The sequence below is a fragment of the Suricata suricatta genome, chromosome 8 (assembly GCF_006229205.1).
Source record: "Suricata suricatta isolate VVHF042 chromosome 8, meerkat_22Aug2017_6uvM2_HiC, whole genome shotgun sequence".
Taxonomy (NCBI): domain Eukaryota; kingdom Metazoa; phylum Chordata; class Mammalia; order Carnivora; family Herpestidae; genus Suricata; species Suricata suricatta.
The window spans coordinates 24,394,622-24,416,098 of record NC_043707.1 but is presented as its reverse complement, the minus strand read 5'-3'; the positions used below and the strand labels follow the sequence as shown (position 1 = coordinate 24,416,098).

General features: G+C 44.7%; 1 protein-coding gene across 1 annotated transcript in view; it reads left to right on the top strand.

Annotated features, from left to right (window-relative positions):
- GALNT17 (polypeptide N-acetylgalactosaminyltransferase 17) overlaps positions 1-21,477 on the top strand; it is a 430,076-nt gene that overhangs the window by 377,307 nt on the left and 31,292 nt on the right. Inside the window, exons 7-8 of the mRNA XM_029948842.1 lie at positions 14,809-14,994; positions 17,418-17,555. Coding sequence (XP_029804702.1) covers positions 14,809-14,994; positions 17,418-17,555 — 324 coding nt within the window. The remainder of the gene's footprint in view (positions 1-14,808; positions 14,995-17,417; positions 17,556-21,477) is intronic.

The window sequence follows — 21,477 nt, the reverse complement described above, 5'->3', positions numbered from 1 at the left end:
GTGACCTTATTAAATCTCAATTCCCTCTTTAAAGGCCCTGTCTCCAAATACAGTCACATTCCAATGTACCGGGGGTTAGGATGAATGTGAGCATAGGGACAGAGTTCAGCCCCTGACATGATTCCTTTCTCCTCCCTGAGCACCCCTCACAGGACCCAGTGGGGGCCACCAAATACCAGAGCATCTGGCATCTATTGGGAATGTCAGACATGAAGAACTTCAGTCATGGGATGGATCGTGCTTCAGATTCTCCAGGACAAAAGCTGGGGTGTCCCCTAAAGACACCCTGAGCTGAGGGCTCTTTAAGGGTTCTAGATCAATGCTACACAATGGCACCGTCTGAGAAATATCAAAACCCAACCCCACCCACCCCAACATCTTTACAAAAGGAAAAAAAGAGGGGTGCATTCAAGATCATACAAAGCCATCCCTGCATTTTCTTGGAGCCAGAGAGTGGATAGACCTATTTTAGCCCAGTTGGCTTTCTTTTTGAGCGAGAGCCTTCTGTGAATGGGTAGCCCGCGCACGCGCACTCCGCCGACGGGCTCAGCGGGAGCCAGGCTGCTAGCGCTTGCAGCAGCAGAAGTCAGCAGGTAGGAGATGACATTTTCAAATTGTTCACATAGACCCCAGCCTTGCAGATATGCCGGACACGGTGTTCGGAGAGCAAGAACAAAGCAGCCCCGGAAAGAACTGTTTAAACATTTAAAAGAACCTTTCCTTTTATCAGCTGCACTGCTGGCTGTTATTCCGGCAATTTCCAGAATGTGAAACTGGCCCCGAGCAGAACAAAGAATAGAGTGGAAGAGGGCAAATTAGTGACATTTCCAATATCCATGTACAATATCCAGCATCCATGAAAGCCGAGGAATAGAGTGTTTCCTGGGAGAGAAACCAAAATAAAATGATCAGATTGGAAGGACCCTCGGGGAGGCCACCTGCTTCAGGACATCAAATCCATTCAAAGCATGGAATTCCTATATACGTGTTAAAATTCTACACACTTCCGAGTCCACATAGGGATTAGGGAGTACCCGGGGCAAGTAGCTCAGACGGCTGGAGCAAAGCAAGCCTCCAAATCTCGGTGACTTATCTGAGGTTTCCGTAAAAGTCCCTTGTGGGTGTTTGTTGTTGGGAGCCTTCCATGAGGTCATTCAGGGACCTCGGTTCCTTCTTCAGGTGACTTCAGCGGGTGACCTCCAAGGTCCCTATGTAGCAGGAGAGAAGGAGTAGCAATTCTGTCAGGCCTTGGGTGACACAACTCTCCAGGCTCGCACGGCTAGTAAGAAGTCTTGTAGGACACCTAGCTTCGGGGGAGTCTGAATGCACGACGCCCAGGAGACAGAGGTGCCATGTCACTTTGTCTCTGAGAGCAGACAAGTATCAGCAAAGACACTGGTAGAGATTGGCCCAGATCTCTCCCATGGGTGATGTCATTTTTGGGTGAGGTTTGTCAGAGGATGGTTATGGGCCCAAATAGAGCATCGCATGAGTCCCTGGTCTTTCTAGGGACCAGGAACAGAAGCTGGAATTCAGTGAGAGGACTGAGAGCCATCATTTTCTCAAAATAGAAGAGTCCCCTCCAGTTATAGGATTCTTTCATGCTCAAAATCCTAATGTTTGCATAGAAAAACTGGCAAGATTGTGAAATCAACTGGTGTTGCAACTCATCAGGCTGCAAGCCACCAAACTACAGACCCAAAGTCACATAGGAGGGTCATCTTATGGTTCTGAGTTTCATTTTGTGCCTAGACCCAAGTAAACCAGGTCTGTTTGTCTTTCCTTGGCTGTAAATCACCTAATGTCCCCAAGAGCACTGAATGGCATGAAGGCCTATAATTTCTGGTCCTCAGACCCTGCTATGCTGGCTGCTTCCTCATCCCTAAGGCCACACACCCAGGTTCCCACTGACTACTGGCTCAGGCATTTTGTCCCTGAGTTACTGGGCCCCAACATTCCATCTTTTCCTGACTTCCAGCTCCTCATCAGCTTCGGAAACCTCACATTTCCCTGACATCTGAGGCTTCTAACCCCATTTTCAGTCCAACATTTTAGGGGTACTTGGGTGGCTTCATTGGTTAGGCGTCCAACTTCAGCTCAGGTCATGATCTTATAGTTTGCGAGTTCGAGCCCCACATCGGGCTCTCTGCTCTCAGTGAGGAGCCCACTTCAGATGCTCTGTCCCTCTATCTTTCTGCCCCTCCCCACCTTATGTACACTCTCTCTCTCAAAAATCAATTAAAACATTAAAAAACATTTAAAACTATTTGACTCTCTTAGCAGTTTATGCAAAAAGCAAACAGCGAGTAGGGAATTGTTGGAAGGGCTCTGGCGAGCCTCCGGCCTCGGAGGAAACAGGGGGTGACCCAGCTCAGGAAGGCAGGACCAGGGCTGCTCCCAGCATGTCAGAAGCCTCAGCCACGGACCTTCTCGCTAACGGATCTGCTGCCTGCGAGGGACTCAGTGTCTTTATACCTTCCTCGTGGGAGGTGGAGTCCTCTTCTCTTTAAATTTAACTTACAGTTACTCTCTTGCTCTCTTTTCCTTTGCCGAGTGTTGAGTGTGTGTTCCCCAGTTCACAGGGGAAGAAAGTCACTTACGCTCCTCATTTCGGCTGTAGGAGAAGCAGAGAGAGGGATAGAAACCTTCCTACACCCGGTCTGTGCTTCTTCACGGTCCCTCACCAAGAAGGCCAGGGTGCTTGGTGAGGCCATCCCTCCAGGAACGTCCAGAGCTGCTGTTTGTAGATGGTGACAGGGATGGGTGGGCGGGTTGCAGTTCCAACAGCCCCCTTCACCCCACTCTTAGGAAAACTGGAGAGGAAGAGCAGGAGTGACAACTTCTGGCCTGTTACTGACAGGCGGGCTTCCCACCAAGCCCTCAGCGTCTCCTTCTCCCTCCCCAGCGCTGCCCTGCCTGCCCCTCCCAGGAGGTGTCTGTGGTCACAGTCTCAGGAGAACTAACTTCAGGTCATCATGGACTTCCAGGTGGGGCTCAGGGACCCTCTGAGTTTCTCCTGAGTGGCTGTTTTTGCTCTCTGAGCCTCTGTGAACACCCCACACTGCTTGACAGCTGGTGCACCCTGGGAGATGCTCAGGCCTGGCCACCGGGGGGAGGATCAGGGAGGGGAGGGTCTGTCCAGCCAGGTAGGACGAGGCCAGCCACAGAGAACCCACATCCAATAACAGATCTGCGCCTTGGGCTAAAACCAAATGTGCGCAAAGGGACTCATGGTACCCCGGTGGTGACGCCTGGGTCCCTTGCCCCAGCATCAGCTGACTCTTGCTCTCCCGCAATCATCGGGTCACTACCTCCCACCTGCCCCTTCCCACGCACACCACTACCCTTACTGTTATAATGAATGACAGCTAACAGATGAACGAGTCTTTTTATCTGCTGGAGTTATGGCGGTTGCTCAGTCCTAGCCTCTCTCCACCGCCACCCCCAAAGTGCAGGCTGTCCCTTTCTGCAGGTTTCTGAGAGGGGTCATTGGCAAGGCCTTTCGTTCACCCCAGACCAGGTTGGTTTCCATTCTGGAGCTCTAGAAACAGCAATGACACCCTTTGAGGACCTTTTGAGCCAGGGTGACAAGATACTCTTTGAAGCATGTGGACATTCCAGTCTCCTTCCAGATCACTGAACTTGATCTCAAAACTCCAGCCCTTTGGTGTTAAAGACACAGAATTCAATATAGTTCACTTTCTTCGTATGGTGAAGCATAGTTTGTCTCTCATTGCACCCTACCAGCTCCTCTTTTATCCTAAGCGAAATTGCAGGCTAAGTGATAGTAGAACATGGATGCATAGGGAGGGAAAGGAACACAGTGTGAGCACCCACCCCCCTTCTGGCTGCTTCCACCCCAAGGTTCTAAAGCAGTCTTCAGCACTTCCCTGGAAATCTAATTTTAAGCTCTGAGAAAAGAGCAAAGACTGTGTATGTAAGATGTACATCTGAATTATCTTTAGATTCCTGGCAGCATTTAGCTCTGAGCTCTGGTCTTAGTAAACATGTAGATGGTATTGAAATGAATGACCAAAGAAGGTAGGTTATTACAGATTGAGAGCATCAGGCTGGGAATGCAGAGGGATAAATGCCTAATGCGGACTTATTTGGAGCTTCTTATAAAAGGAGGGACTGTTCAAGGGAAGGAGTTTGGGAACAGTGGAAGGACACAAACAGGAGTGAGGGAGGAGCCACACAGGGAGGTCCTCAGTGGTAGGGAAAGTGCAGGGCAGGGGTGGGATGACCTAAAAGTGCACAATTGAGGCTTTTTGCCTAACACAGAACCCTGGGTTCTCTCCAACAGTAACATGCTATCAGTCTGGGTAGCAAGACTGGGCTACATTTTAAACTGGTTGGAGCCCCGCGTCGGGCTCTGTGCTGACATCTAGCTCAGATCCTGGAGCCTGTCTTCAGATTCTGTGACTCCTCTCTCTGACCCTCCCCTGCTCACGCTGTCTCTCAGTCTCAAAAATAAATAAAAAAACATTAAAAAAAATTAAACTGGTAAGAGTGGGGTGCCTGGGTGGCTCAGTCTGTTAAGCATCCCACTTCAGCTCAGGTCATGATCTCTTGGTTCGTGGGTTCGAGCCCTGTGTCGGGCTCTGTGCTGACAGCTCAGAGCCTGAAGCCTGCTTCAGATTCTGTGTCTCCTTCTCTCTCTCTGCCCCTCCCTGACTCATGCTCTGTGTATATCTGTCTCAATAATAAATATAAAAAATTTTAAAAAATAAACTAGTAAGAGTGCAGACCTGATGTTATTTGTCCCTCCCCCCTCAAGTATTATTCTTGAAAACACATAAGCAGCCATCACACCAATGAAAAGAAAAGGAAAACACCCTCCCAACATACCTTCCATGCTTGCCAGATCAAGCTGCTTTCAAAATGGGTACATGTCTCTCCTCCTCTGACTCATCTGTCATTTTACCAAATTTCATTTTAATTCCTCACCTTTTATGAAGAGAAATGACTCGCATCCACTGGCAGAAGATTCCAGGTTCTGGCCACTGGGGCGCTGAAATGGAGATATGTCTTCGGGTCCTTATTGGTAAATCCTATTTCTGAGAAACGGTAATAAATAAAGCAGAAAATTGAAATTGAATTTTTGTTTAGGAGGAAAGCCATTATGTATCTGTCCAATTTGGTAGGCTAGAACAGACATGTCAACCATGAAAAGCCCGCTTGCCAACTCCAGGCTGGCAAAGGGGAGCACAGAGGAGCAGGGCCACAGCTGGGATTTTGAAGATGAGCCTGTGCTTTGGGAAGTGGGTTACCAGGTCGTCCCCCAAAGAAATCAGCAAGATGGGAATAACAAATCAAATGCTCTCTTAGCTAGAAATATATAGTATTTTGAACAGATTTTACCAGCAGACAAAAGGCTAAAATTTGCCTGCATTTGGATTACTGAATGGGGTCATTTACATAATTTCTGCATTGAACGTTCCTTCAGTTGAACGTTCCTTTTAAGGATGTCAGTGGGCTTAAATGGCTTCCAAAGTGATTTCAGCATGATGCCAGGAAGAATGTGTGTCCATGGAAAGGAGACATCTGGAAGACCAGCTTCTGAGAGGTAGGGCTTCACTCCCTAAGGGTAGGGATGCCAGGTCCTTTGGGGTCAAATATGTAGGTCCAGCTGTGAGAGGAGTCCTAGCTGATGAAGGTCCTGGAGCTGAAAGTCAGTTAAGTCCAGCTTTCTTCGGGGGATGGCCATAGGGGCTGCAGGGGCCTGTGTGGCCCCAGAACACCTTATAATCCAGAATCTCAAGATGCTGGTCACAAACCACAGGGACACATCAGTGTTCATCGAATTCTGGGCTCTTAGACTTGCTCTCTGCCACCTTTTTTAAAAAAAGTGTGAGATTTTTTTTTTCCTCTCACATTCCAAGTCTACATGACAAAATATAGAGCAAATTATGTTTTCTTCTCTCCTAAGAGATGTTAGTGATGTCCCTCATTACTTTAGGTCTACGTGACTTTGTGTTGGGGAGAAAACTTACTGAAGACAGAATGAAGGCCTTCACAATGACATTTTATTTCCTGTGCCCGTTCCTGGCTGGCTGACTCCTTTGAGTGTCAACTCCTTTGAGATTCTCTCATTGGAATCCAGATATTTATCATTCCGTTCTAGGAAAAAAGCCAAATGGCACTTGGGAAAACAGCATCTTGTAAGGCATCAGAGAAGGACGTTGTGTGACTGGGGGCTGCAAAGCTGCTTTGGTTGGCTTGCCTCTTTGGCTGAAAGACTGGGCTGGGCAGCATTAGACACCCATGGTTGCCCTTGGAGAAGGCACAGACTCTGGGGATGAGGGCGGTGTAGAAGAAAAAAATATCTTCCCTTCAACTCTTTTAGGTTCTTAGCTAGGGCCCCTGTAAGAAAAGACAAATTAGTAGGAGAAAAAAACAGTATTTATCAACATGTATATTTCACATATACCCAGAAGAAACTTCAAGAGGCTTAAAACTTGGCTTGAGGGGTGCCTGGGTGACTCAGTTGGTTAAGTGTCCGACTTCAACTCAGGTAATGCATGATCTTGCAGTTCATGAGTTCGAGCTCCATGTGAGGCTCTGTGCTGACAGCTCAGAGCCTTAAGCCTGCTTCGGATTCTGTGTCACCCTCTCTCTGCACCACCCCTGCTTGTGTTCTGTCTCTCAAAAATGAATAAAATTTAAGAAAAATAAAACTTGGGCTTAAATACCATCTTCAGCTTAAACAAAAGAAGAGGGGACCAGTTATGGGAAGGGGACCAGGAAAAGTGCTGTAAACAAGGGTAAGTTTTATTATGTGGACTGAAGTCTGTGCTTATCCATGGATAAGTCTCTTATGATTTGGAGTCATCCTTCTCTTCCAGTACAGAGAAGGCACCCTTGCAAATGGAGATTTTTAAAATAAATATAATTTCCCTTACAAAAGGGGGAACTTATGCTCTGTTTTCAGAGCTTCTCTGTCTACTGTGTCTCAAAATAATCAGCTCAAAATTATCTTTATGACAAAGAGACATATTTCAGGGTGACATATTCTGGTCTCCTACAGTGGCTCTGCCTGGGACCTGAGCAAGGAGAGAAGGATAGGGACGCCAAGAGGCACATATCTGAGGACAAGTGTTGGCGAGAGCCCTAAAGGGCAGACCCCACATGCACACTTCAGACAGAGACTTGGACATCCTGGGGAAACCGTTAGGCTGGGTGAACCAGCATGGCTCCTCAGCATGCCAGTCCTGCCCCTGCATTCAATGCTCAACCAGGAAGAAACCTTCTAGCAACTCAATCCGGCCCATTCTCTTCTTAGTTGGTGCTGGGAGCATAGAGAGAACATGGGGTTAGAAATATAGCCTTGGAGTAATGATATTAATGACGGCCCATCTAATGTGTATTGAGAACTTTCTTGGAGCCAAGCACCTCTCTAAGCACTTGACAATATAGCACATCTCATTTAAACATCACCATGATCCAGAAAGGTAAGAACTGTTATTATCCTTCACTCTACAGGGGAGGACATTGGGACAAGTTGCCCAAGGTCAGCTAACAGCAATGAAGCTGGTGATGGAAGCATGCAGTCTGAAGCCTGGGTCTGAGCCCAGAAGCTACATCACTGCTCTCCCTTTGATGGGCTGGAAGGCTCTGTGGTGTCCCTACATTTTTACATCCACAACCTCTAGTGGGCCCTTGTTACAGCTCTGTGGTATAGGCAGGGGGGTAGTATAACTCCATCTAATGGGTAAGAATGCCTTAAGCCTGGGAGGAAAGAGGAAAATGACTTGTTTCACATTGCACAGCGAGTCTCTGGAGGAGAATATTGGCCTCTTTTTCTGCACCTCATGGCCATCTCCATACCATCTACACATAGCCCAGGGAAGGATTGATTTCAGAGACCTTGAACACTAGAGCATTTGGATGATGAAAAGCAAGGAGAGGGAGCAAAATGACACTGAAAGCCAACCTCGTTTTCTCCATACAGCCTCTACTAATTATGAAAAGACAACAGCCCAATTAAAAATTGGGCAAAGGATCTAAATGGACCTTTCTCCAAAGAAGGTATACAAAGGACCAATGAGTCCATGAAAAGATGCTCAATGTCACTAGCCATCAGGGAAATGCAAATCATGATCACAACATGATGCTACTTCACACCCACCAGAATGGCTGTAATCAAAAAGATGGACAATCACAAGGATTAGTGAGGACGTGAAGAATTTACACTGCTGTTGGGAATATAAAATGATGCAGCCACTTTGGACAAGATTAGCAGCTCTTGGAGAGATTAAACACAGAGCTACCATATGACTCTGTAATTCCATTCCTAGGAGAAATGAAAATGTGTCCTATCCATATAAAAACCTGCCAACATCAGATACTCAATGGACTGAGCCACCCAGGTGCCCCCATTTAGTAGTTGAGATCTGAGATTCAGAAGTGCCAATCTTACACCCTATGCCAATACAAGGAAATTGCCATTCAAGAAATACGTTCAGTAAGTGGCACAGGGGATGTTGACTAGTTTATAAGGAGAAAAAACAGCTTCAGTGCATGCCTAGAGGCTGCCCGTGATAAAGGGTGCACATGAAAACCAATGGCAGCCTAGAGATTTGATTCAGAGATAAACCAGTGGTCTAGATTACATGCATGAATTCGTTAGTTGGGGGATTCCTCGTAGTCTCAAGATTATTCCTCAAGAAAGTCAACACTGGGGTGGCCAGTAAAAGGAAGGGAAGCTGGTGCCCTCCACTGGTGATGACCTTGGCCCTACAGCCTGGATCCATGGTCTATGGTGTAGGGAATCGTAGCCTCTGAACACCAGAGCCAAAACGAGGCTCAGAAATAGCCTCCCCCTCATTTAAAGGTGAGGAAACTTGGGTGTGAGGTGGGGTAGAATGAGTGTGCCCAAATTCTAAGAGAAATTGAGCTTGTGGTCTTTCTTTACCATATACCTCCTCAGTATCTCTCAGCTTGTGCTTGAAGATGTCTCCCAGGGGTGTCCAGGCTCGACTGGGCCAGCAGGGTAGATTCACATTATGAGCCAGGGTGCAAAGGAATGGGAGTCCCAGAAGCACAAAAGTGGTTTTGGGTTTGTGGGCAGACAAGTTGGGGAGACTCAGATCTTCCTGGTGTAGAGTGTTATAATAAAGGCTGTTGGTCAATCTTATTTTCCTTTCTGTGCCTGTCATGTTATATCTCTAGACTATTTCTATTTTTTTTCCTTCATTTCCTCCTTCCCTCCCTCTTTTGCCCTCTCTCTAGACCCCTTCCTCATCTGCACCCTCTATCCCCACTGCACTCACTAATACATTCACATGTTCATTCACCCATTGAACCTGACTCTGTCAGGTGCTTACTGATGTGCCAGACCCTGTGGGGACACAGGATGACATGGGTCTGATCCTCAATGAGCTAACAGCCCAGCAAAGAAAATAGAAAGTAGTACTCTCACATACCCACTGTGTGCATGGCACACTCACAAAATCACAACTGCAGTAATTTGTACTTACACAAGTGTCTGCAAGTGCTACATGAGCAGATAATGGGAGGGGGGGATCTGACTTTATGGGGGGCTTCCCTGAGGAAGCATTGGTTGAGCTAAAGGCTGAGGTTGGAGGAGGAGGTAACTAGGTGGTAGTCATGGTGGGTGTTTGGGGAAGCAGCTACAATCGAGTCATAGTTAAGAGGCATCATCTGTAGGACTTGGTGATGGATTGACCAGTGTCTGGGGAGGGGAGTGCTGCAGATAGCACCTGGATTTCTTTCTGGATCAGCTAGAACAGCTTCCTGATCAATCTGAATGACTAGGGTATGGGGGAGTGGGAGATACGGGCCCTTTTACAGCATCTGGGGCTCTTTCCAGAGATAGCTACCCCCAGATAGCACCTGGAGCATCAGGGGAAAAGTACCTTTTGTGTTATCAGGGCATTCATACTCTGGTGACACAGTTGAAAATTCTCACTAGATCACTGTGGCTCCAAACCTACTCATTCCTGAACAATGCTTTCTGCTGCTTTTAAGCAACACCTGGCCTCTAACAATGGTGGACTAGGACTAGACCTTGACTTCTTGAATTCTTGTAGTGGTTTCCAAAGCCAGACACAAAAGATAATTCATTGGGGTCCAAAAGGGATATATTAGCACTTCCACTGCTATATATTTTTAAATGTCTCTGTCCATAAATGTATCATGTGTAAAATACATTAGTATGATAACATGTGCATATGATTTCAAATGGATAAAGTCAACTTATTGGATGATGGGTTTCAACTGTTTTTTCCAGTTTGGAATGTATGTCAAAAATGTTTAGAGGCCACTGCCTACATTAGGTGATATAATCAGCCACAATTGCTTTAGCTCCTGGCCTCTGCCACATTTCCTGGCCTCCTCCATGGCTCCTCACCTCCACCAAGATGGTGACTTCAGGCTCCTTGACCTTTCCCCTTACTGTTCAGGCTCAGGCACCAGGGAGAACATGGTCTGAGCAGCACCTGAAACATTAGATCCCCCCACCTCTTCCCAACACCCTTTGGAAGCATCAGCCAGTGGTCTGAGCTTTGGCCAGGCACATCCTAACTTCTCTTTGCTTCAGTCATAAAACCACAGCCTCAGAAAAAGATATTAAATAAGTTTAGGCCAGTGGTTCCCAACCTGGGAACATCACACTCACATGGGGGACTTTTTTAAACACCCAGTAGTACCTCAGCTTCTCCTCAGAGATTGTGATTCATAGGTCTGGGGTGGAATCCAGACTTTCGTTATTTTATTTTATTTTTATTTTTTAAACAATTTTTTAAATGTTCATTCATGTTTGAGAGGGGGGAGGGGCAGAGAGAGGGAGACACAGAATCCAAAGCAGGCTCCAAGCTCTGAGCTGTCAGCACAGAGCCCGATGCGGGGCTCAAACCCATGAACTGTGAGATCACCACCTGAGCCGAAGTTGGATGTTTCACCTACTGAGCCACCCAGGTGCCCCCTTTAAGAAAAACAATTTTTTTATTGTTTATTCATTTTTGAGAGAGAGAGAGAGTAGACATTTGTTATTTTAAAACATCCCTTGGTGACTCAGAGGCACATCCAGGTTTAGGAACCATAAATCGAGGCCAGCTTCTCATCCGGGCCTTGAAGGAAAGACTGGAAACTCTGGGAAGTACAGAGAGCATTCACAGAGACCACACGACAGGCTGAGATCCAGGCATAATTCTGGAAATACCAACTTTTGCCTAGTCTGATGGCACACTTTCCATAATCTTTAGGACTCTAAAGAGAGTAAAATACTTATTAAACAATAGGAGTTGAAAGACTGAAAATCATCAAAAGGTGGATTTAAGCCAGTGCACCCTTGAAGACTCTCTCTCTGGAATAATGGTGGAGAAATCAGAAATCAATTGCACCCTTTGACATCCGTCTCCCAGAATGTCCTCTTCTTCCAGGGTATCAACAGTCCAAAACAGAAAGGATGTGCCCTGCCTAAGACGCTTGTGATGCTCTTTTTCTTCCAGAGCCCTGGGAAGCCTTGGGCAGGCTATCTGGCCCAGGGCATGATACTACCACCCTATGTCCAGCTACACAGGCAAAAACCTTAGGAGTCATTCTCGATCCTTCTTTGTCTCCACCATATCCAACCCATTGCTCAAGATTTTGCCAATTAAGAAGCCTCAAATTGGGGCACCTGGGTGGCATTTGCTGGGACCAGCAGAGGGCTCTCTATACCATCAAGATGTTAAACCATCTGCGAGCCCTTTGCCTCTCCCCGGACCATACAGGAAAACCTAAGTGGCTCTGAGTTGGTGCCCACTGAGTATGCCAACTGGTATCCACATGGCAGAGTCCAGGACAGGAAGCCAGTGTCCCTGTTACACAGGACAGACATGCTGTGCGGGCTGCCTCCCAGCTGGCACACCATCTCCCACTCTTGTTTGAGAGGCTTGGGGTCTGACCTGGCCCCACTGCTCTCTCAGCCCACTCTTAGCAAGGACAATCCGAAACAATGTGAACAACCTGACCTTGGTCTGGACAGCTTGCAGAAGACTGGCACCAAGTTGGCCTACCTGTGGGTTCTGTTCCCACCTGGAACCTCCATTCTTATTACTGGGTTTCTGGCTTTTGCTGAGGCCCATCATACACCTGCACCTGTGATGCCTACTCCGGAACTGGTCTTCACACAACTCTGCTTTGGACTGCATTATTTCTCCTTAGCTTCCCAAACTGGAACCTATCCCTTGAATCTTCTTTTCCCATCTCTCTGTGGAATTATTTATCGATCTGTTTATTTTCACCACAGCTTTGTTGAGATAGTCACAAACCATTATGATTCACTCATTTCAAGTGTACAACTCTGGAGCACTTGGGTGGCTCAGTCGATTAAGCATCCGGCTCTTGATTTCAACTCAGGTCGTGATCTCATGGTTCTTGAGATCAAGCCCTGCATTGGGCTCTGCACTGACAGTGTGGAACCTGCTTGGAATTCTCTCTCTCCCTCTCTCTCTCTCTGCCCCTTCTCTGCTCAGGGTCTCTCTCATTTTCTCAAAATAAATTAAAGAACATGATTTTTTAAAAAAAATTAAGTGTACATCCCGATGGTCTTTAGTATATTCAAGGAGTTGTTCAGTGATCACCTCAATTGATATTAGAACATTTTTATCACCCTAAAAGGAAATCCCACACCCACTCTGCTTTCTTCCAATCCCACTCCTAGCCCTAGTCAACAATTAATTTTCTTTCTGTCTGTATGGATTTTCTTACACTGGACATTTCATATAAATGCAATCATATAATACACTGTCCTTTATGACTAGCCTATTTCCTTAGCATAATGTTTTCAAGGTTCATCCATAGTGTAGCACATATCAGTGTTTTGCTAAATATTATTCCATTTTATGGATATACTATATTTTGTTAGTCCTTTCACCAGTTGGTGAACATTGCCTAATTGTAGGTCATGAAAATTTGCCCTTATGTTTATTGCTAAGTGTTCTACAGTTTTAGCTCTTACATTTATGTCTTCGATCCATTTCAAGTTACTTTTTGTATATGTTGTGAGGTGGTGGTCCAAATTCATTCTTTGGTGTGTTGTCCTAGCACAAGTTGTTGAAAAGACAATTTACCCCCATTGAATCGGCTTTGTTGAAAGTCAGTTAGTTCTAAATGCGAGGGTTTATTTCTAGATTCTCAGTTCTATACTGTTGTCTATCCTTATTCCTGTGCACCATACCTTCTTGATTATAATAGCTTTGTGGTAAGTTGAAATCAGAAGTGGAAGTCCTCCAGCTTTGTTCGTTTCAAGGTTTTTGGAGTCTTCTGTATTTCTACATGAATTTTAGGATTAGTTAGTTACTTTCTGCAAAGAAGCCATCTGAGATTTTAATAGGGATTGAGAATTATTGCCATCTTAACATTAGGTCTTCCAATCCATGAACATGGGATGTCTTTCCATTCATTCCCTGAATCTTGAAATGCCCAGTGCCGCATACTTATACAACTCTGTATCTTTGCATATTCCCCACCCCAGAAGTTTAGCTACCTTGTTTTACCTGGTAAGGTCTCTTGCCCCTGTTCCCCACAGGCGTTGGACATATTTGCCTCCCTTACTTGGCTTCTTTCCACTGTCAGCAGCTGCCATGACAACCCAGCAGGGAACCTAATTGTCAGGACCCCAAATCAAACTACTCTGGACCACTCACTGTCTACCACACCACTGTCTTAGCTTACAGTCTCCTCCTTGAAGGTGAGGATTCATAGTTATGAGAAGAATTTTCCATCTTATCATTTCTCTATGGTGCAGCCAGAGTTGGGAAATAGAAACAGAAGATCACACACATGGATTTTGCCATGAAATTCGGTCAATAAGGAGCCAGGGATGGTGTGCAAACTTGCAAGAGGGTCCCTCTACCCTTGAGAAGGGGATCTGGGAGACTAAAGGTAGAGTTACTTGAAGTGCCCCAGATTGGGGTGAGCATACATTGTGCTGACAGGGTCAGCTCACCAGCACACTCCTATTTATGGAGAGCGTACAGGACCTCATGGCAGGACAATAGTACCTGAGGCCTCTCTGTGTCTTCTCTTCCCACCAGTAGCAGGAAGTTTATTTCCACAAATTAGTCCTTGACAATCCGGAATGCTTTGTTTTGCCAGCCTGGGACTCTTGAGAGACATTGAAAGGGTCAGCTTTTCCATACAATCAGGGCCTTTTGAACCTGGATGGCTGCCATGCCCATGCAGAGAATGGCGAGTGTCACTTCTTGGGCTTTTGCATCTGTCAGAGGCAACTACCAGATCAGCCTTCCACCTGCACATTCCAATTCCAGCAATAACAAGTGGTGCCTGCACATGACAGTATTGGGGAAAATGCTTCCAGAAGGCTGGGCATCTGTGCTCTTAGGACTCCCACGTAGAGCATATTAACAATGCATAAGTGGCCTGTTGTACACTTGGTGCTGCTATGAATAAAGATGGTTTGTTTTTCAGTCTGAATTTTCTGTTCTTGATCTGCAGAGCCCAGCTTCTGCCACGTGGGAAAGAAAACCTCCACGGGTGCCAATTGTGCGCTCCTGAGAACTTAAGGAAACCCATGTGCCATCAGGAGCCACCTTGGGTGTTTGGGCCTTAGTGACCCAGAGCTCTACTTTAATATACTAAACTATTTTATCTGTAAAATTCTCCCAAGCCTTCTTTTAGCTACGTTAGGTTAGTCTACCCTGCAGACTAACCCTAAAATACATTATAAGGTATTGCTAACCCATGCTGCGTCCCCTGACCATTGCCTCTGGGCCTTGGAGAGGGGCAGTGGCCTTTAGGGATTTCTCTGTCAGGCTGATAAAGTCATCCTTCCTCCAGGTGTGGCTCTGCGGGGGCAGCATGGAGGTCCTGCCTTGCTCACGGGTGGCCCACATTGAGCGGAAGAAGAAGCCCTACAATAGCAACATCGGTTTCTACACCAAGAGGAATGCTCTCCGGGTTGCTGAAGTCTGGATGGATGATTACAAATCTCACGTGTACATAGCCTGGAACCTGCCACTGGAGGTAGGGCCCCAGTAGCCCTTCCCCATCACCCTGGACCAGGGATCATGTTAGATGGGTCCCTGATGGTGTCTCCTCAGAAAGATGCTTACACTTGTAAAATTATAAGAGCATTTTCAAGGGGTTCACAGATCTCTAGGTGTTAGAAACCATCCCTTTACATGGGGCCTGGGCCAAGGGAAATCTGGAAATCCAATTACAAAGAGTAGTAGGGACTTCTGGAATTAATCCCAGCCGAACTATAGTCATCTGGATGCCCTGCTCCTGAACATACATTGTGTTCTGGAAGCTTCTTCACCAAAGCTTCTGGTGCCAGACTCCATCATTTGTCCTTACTTGTGCCCTCCCATGGAGCGGCAGCTGCACCATGCAATATGCCCCCTACTAGTTTACGTGGCTCTTCAAGTCTCCTCTATATTCTTCCCAGAATACAACTTAAAAAACTCCTGTGTTACTGAAGCATCCCAGGGGTATTGCACGGTGGTTGTGCCCTGCTTCGGTTGCAATACCTTCTCTGCCCCTTACCAGTTATGTCATCTTAAACAAACCCATTTATCACCTCTGACCCCGAGTCCCTTTCCCAGAAAATCCTTCCTGAGGTGATTGGGAGAACTAAATCTAAAGTACTCGCTTAAGTAATAAGTACTAAAGTACCCCCGTCTAAGTACTAGAATACTCAGTTTAAATACTGAGTTCCAAAATAATCAATCTAGGTACATGTAATGTACTTAGATCCACAGCAGAGCGAGGTGACCCGCCATAACTGCATTTGTCTCTTCAGTCAGTGTACCTGTAGGTGTCTCAGCCATGTCCTGAGAGGGCCGCCTGGAATTGCTCCCACGGAGGGCTAGCAGCCCCTAGGTTTCAGGAGACTAGAGCCTAGAGCAGCAGAAATGCAGTTGAATATGAGCAAGAATTCTAGATAGAGAGGGTGAGAGTGAAGAGTTTTTATCATGTTGTTAACCGTTATTGAAATAATATTCTAAAGCATTGAAGCCCTTTTGGCCATACTAGTACTTGGTAGCTGTTAAACCAGAAGTGATTTCACATGTGATTATTTACATAGAGATAGGTACCACTTGCTGAGCCCTGGCTATGTCCTTGGCACTCAGGAAGTTCCTTCCTTCCAGTATCTAATTAGCCCCCCATAACAACCTCATGACATAAGAGCTTTCTGCCTCAGTCTCCTTGCCTATAAAACAGGGATTGTTGACATTCATTGGCTAGGGCTCTTGTGAAGATCAAAACAAGGTTTCAGGTACAGCAAATATCAAGGGCTCTATACATCTTAGCTTGATATGGACCTATTATGATGTCCATTTTACAGGTGAGTAAACTGAAGCTCTGGGAGGTGAAATGTGACTTGTGTAATTTCCTACATGTAGCACATGGCAAGGCAGGGCTGTGAACCCATATCCTTATCCAACTGTCCCCACAGCCCTGTGAAATCAGTGCAATCAGGATTGTTACTCCTGCTTGTGAATTATAAAGGCAGTGTTTCTTACAGTGATAAGTGCTCAAGGCTGCTGGCTCTCTTCTGGTGCTTTCTCCAGACAACCTTGGGTCCCTAATGCAAGCAGCTTCCTCCCACACTTTTCAAATAGGACCATCCTCATTAATTATGCCAAGGAAATGAAAACCATGGGTTAAAATATTACTGTCCAGGTTTGCCTTTGAATTTTAAAAGTTTTGCATGTAGGGGGATCTTCCTTTAAAATCACCATGTGGCTGTTGAAAGAAGAAATCTTAATGGAATAATATCAACCCTCCCTGGCCCCGAAGTTGCCGCCTGGCTGCCTGCCATTGTGGAGACAGCATCCTGTCCCTCCTGGTCCACGGCCATCTTGTGGCTGAGTCTGCGGAGTCTTATTTCAGATACTTTATTTTCCCTTGTCAGCACACGGCAGCCCATTACAGGTTCATTTCTGTAAAAGCAGAGTGAATTATTCATTAGAACATCATTACAAGCTTTGCAATGGAAAATTATTTTCACTTCTGTGGATAATGAACTTCACAAAGAGCCAGCGAAGGGGGAAATCACACATGTATAGAGAAGAAAGACAGGAGGTGGTTATAGGCATTTATTTTCCTGTCTTAATCAAATAATTCCTCTAATAATTGGCTCTGAGAGTCACTGAGGAAATGAGGGAGAGATGGAGCTGGGAACCTAGGCTGCCGACATCAGCGTCCTGGGATCCCTTTTGTGTGGTGATGATAAGGAATAAGGACGGCCGGCTTTGGGGGCTGCGTGCTGCACTCAGGAGACCGTGGTCTAGCTTGGAGCTCTGTGATCATTAAACCCACTTCCTAAGCAAGCATGCAGAACATCAGGTTTCTCTCTGATGGCTTTCCATGAAGGCCTCCCGCCTTATTCTCTGGCCAGAGCTCAACAATCACTAATGCCCCTTGCTTCTCTCTCCTTTCAGAATCCAGGAATTGACATAGGTGATGTCTCCGAAAGAAGAGCCTTGAGGAAAAGTTTAAAGTGTAAGAATTTCCAGTGGTACCTGGACCACGTTTACCCAGAAATGAGAAGATACAATAACACCATTGCATACGGGGAGGTAATGAAGACCACACATGCCCTCAGCTTGGATGGCTGTGCAGGAGGGCTGGGGATTGCTTTGCTGGGAAAATAGAGGACAGATTCATTCACTCATTCATTCATTAATTTATTCAGTGAGTGTTTTTGGAGGTACAGGACCTGGCAGTAAGGCTCTCACCAGCTGGTAGGGGGACACACGTAACAGAGGTTATAATGGGGGAATGGACCAAAGGCTCTGGTCACCTTTTCTGCCTGGTGTGTAGAGTGCACGATCTGTTCTATTTGGGACATTTGGATTTTGAGGTTCCCCTGGGACCCGTAAGAGGGACATTGAGCAGGAAGTTGGAGATAAAGACAGGCAGTGATGGGAGCTGTCCACTCCTCGGTGCTGGAGGCCAGATGCTCATAGATTTTCTATGACGAGATAATATCACCTCTCTGAACATTAAAATAGATTGACTTTTCTCTGATTACAAATGTCATAAATATGCATTTTAGAAAAAATTGAAAATAATAATAAAGAGCAGTGAACATTTACAAGAGCTTTGGATGCACCTGGCACTATTCCTAAGTGCTTTTCACCTATGAACTCATTTTACCCTCACTTTATGAGGTAGAAGTATTATGTCCATTCTGTTTATAAGGAAGCTGAGAGTTGGTTGAATTAAATAATTACCTAAGGTCTCAGCCTGTAAGTCATGAAACCGGCCTTGGACACAGGCATTCTGACTTCATAGATAATGTGTGCATCTTGTGTGTCTGTGTGTCCATTTTTTTTTTACAAAAAATACATATTTTTATACACACAGATGTATGTTTTTATACACATATCTGTATCTATGTATTGCTGAAGCCATGGTGTCCAGATGTGTAATAATTTGAAATAATAACATACAAAGAATATGTTCCTGTATCATTTCTGCAACATTAATAATGACTGCGCATGATACTACCTTTGTGTATGCTGTGTTTTGCTCAGAAATATAGACATTTCTGTTGTTTCTATTTTTTAAATATCATGAGCACCACTGCTGAGAACATGCTTGTGTATAAGCCTTGTTGCCTCCTTCCACCGCATGTTTGGATGAGGAGTCGGTGGCCCAGAGTCAGGCGAGGGCACAGGGAGCCAGATGCACTAGATGCAGTGGGAACACCCCCACCAGCTCCAGTATTTGGGCTTCTTCCCAGGGCTGCTTGCTGCTGAAGCTAAGGCTCTCTTGGACTTAGAGCGTTTCCTTTTTCTATAACTGTGTATTTTCCCACTTCATGCCCGATGCCTTTTATAGGAAGTAAATAAGGGCCAGATTAACCCATCGGGGTGTGGGCGAAGGCTCCCTCTGGAGCTGGAATCTGGAATGGGAAGCATGTGCCTTGCAGGCACAGTCTATATAGTGATTATTATTATCACCATACAGTGATCAGTGAAGACTGAGCCCACTGCACAGGGCTGTTGGGAAGATGAAATGAGCTGGGATAGGTTGAATTTTTAGAACAGTAGCTGGCACTCAACAGTAACTATTAACAGGTCCAAATTGCCTTATCTTTTCTTCTTCAAAATAAAAGCATGGTTTGGGGGGTCTGGAGTTATCAGAGTAAGACCAAATAAAAGGAGGCATTGAAAAGTAATAGGCGGTGAATGGATTACACGTAAGACAATTGGGTGAATTGCCTAGTTCTGTGGAGAAGAAAACAGTGAAGATTCTTGCAGCTCACCACATCCTGAAGTGCATTTCAGATGAACTATAGCATTAAATGAAAGCAAAGAAATGATAATAGGGCCACACAGAAATGCATGTGCATCTGATCTCTGAAGGGATCAGGGCTCACTAAGAATGAAAGCCTTGGAAGAAAATGCAAAGAAAAAGGATAATGGATCTGAGCTTATAAATATTAAAATAATCTATACATCAAGTGAATAGAAAAACAATTATGTATGCCCCAAACAGTATAGAGGAATGGATAATACAAATAATATAATGAGCTCCGCAAACTGATTTAATTTTTATAATTAATTTAAATAAGAAAATAAAACATCCCCAATGAAAAATAAAGTATAAGGAAAACACAAATGGTTGAAAAACATGAAAATTTTTCATTGATTTCATTATCAAAGAAATTAAAAGGCATTTTAAAATATAGTGAGGTAGCCTTTTTCTTCTACCAAATAAACAAAGGTTGATTTTTGGAATATATGTGGGCATTCTGCCAGCAAGATCTTGGTTATGCAAAAAACCACAAATCCTCTGGTGAGGGTGTAAATTGAAACAAACTTTTTAAAAAGCAGTTTGAACCACACGTATTAAGAGGCTTAATGATAGTCTTACTTTCATCTCTACCCTTATCCTAAGCAAATAATTTGAAATGAGCACAAAGATTTGAGAGTAATTGTTCATCTCAGTGACTTTTTTGGGGGATCAAAAAAATTGAATCTAACTTGAAGGTTAGTTAAATATGCCATATTAATAGTTTGAAATATTTGCAGCCATTTCAAAAGTTATGTACAAAAGTTTAACGACTTGAGAGGAACGTCGATAGTATAATTCTTAAGAGGAAAAGGTCAGGATTATAAAATTGGATTAGCTACTATTTTAGATTGAAAGCAAGTGTGAAAATGGCACAGGGAAATGGAGACGGGGGCTCTAGTTACCTCTGGGTGGAGAGACAGGCAGTTTTTGTGAGGGTACGTTGTCATGTTTTCCCAATTACTGATAATGTTTATCTGAGCACAATGATTGTATTAAAAAAGAAGAAATAAAAATGGGAAAATGCATGAAGATGGCCAGCGCACAGTTCCACAGGCTGTGCACTGAACAGCTCCAGGGCCTGTCATTCACGTGAATCACGATGTAAATGCTGTCTCTGGAGCTGAACAGTGGAATGACCATGGAGCCAACATAGAGATCACAGTCTGAGTTTTGGAAAAGGAAAAGCTTTTGTTTTTGCAATCTCTCTATCTCTTTTAAGTAAGAAATTCAGTGCATATACTCTATAGAAAATATAAAGATGAAACAAAAATTATTCCAAATCCCAATTCCCAGATATGATCAGTGTTAACATTTTAGGGCATTTGCTTTTATTACTCCTTCTCTGCTTGCTGAGCTCAACATATGCTAAAATATATTTCATATGGACTATAACATTAAATGAAAGAAGTCAAACTGATCAAATTCAGTTTGGTAACAAAATCTACCATTATTTTAGACAACTCTATTTCTAACACACACTCTTATCAGTTCTTTTCTCCACACCAGACCCCCGAGCCACAGGAAAAAGAAGGCAGAGTGAATATCGTACTATATTTGCAATTTATGTCCTTCGTTTTTCATGTACAATTCTGTTTGAGAGTCTTTCCCCAGGCCCATGAATATTTCTGAGTTTAATGCTCTTTGCTCTTGCCCAATTTTTTAGCTAGCTTGTTTTTTGGCTTTAAAAAATCTTTCTAGTCAAGTGAATTGTCTATATCTTGTTGTTAATTGCATTAGTTAACCTCTAATGTTCTGTTGTTGTTGTTGTTATTGTTGTTGTTGTTGTTTTTGTTTTAAGTTTTTATTTAAAGTCTAGTTAGTTAACATGCAGAGTAATATTAGTTTCAGGTGTACAGTATAGTGACTCAACACTTCTGTACAACATGTGGTTATATTACATTCCACTCAACTCTTCATTTTGGAGACTCAGGGAAGACTTTTTTACAAAATTTCTTATTTATTTTTTAAAATTACATCCAAGTTAGTTAGCATAGAGTGCAACAATGATTTTTTTTCTCCATAATATTTTATTGTCAAATTGTTTTCCATACAACACCCAGTGCTCTTCCCCCCAAGTGCCCTCCACCATCACCACCACCTTTCTTCCCCCCTCCCCCTTCCCCTTCAACTCTCAGTTCATTCTCAGCATTCAATAGTCTCTCAAGTTTTGCATCCCTCTCTCTCCCCAACTCTCTC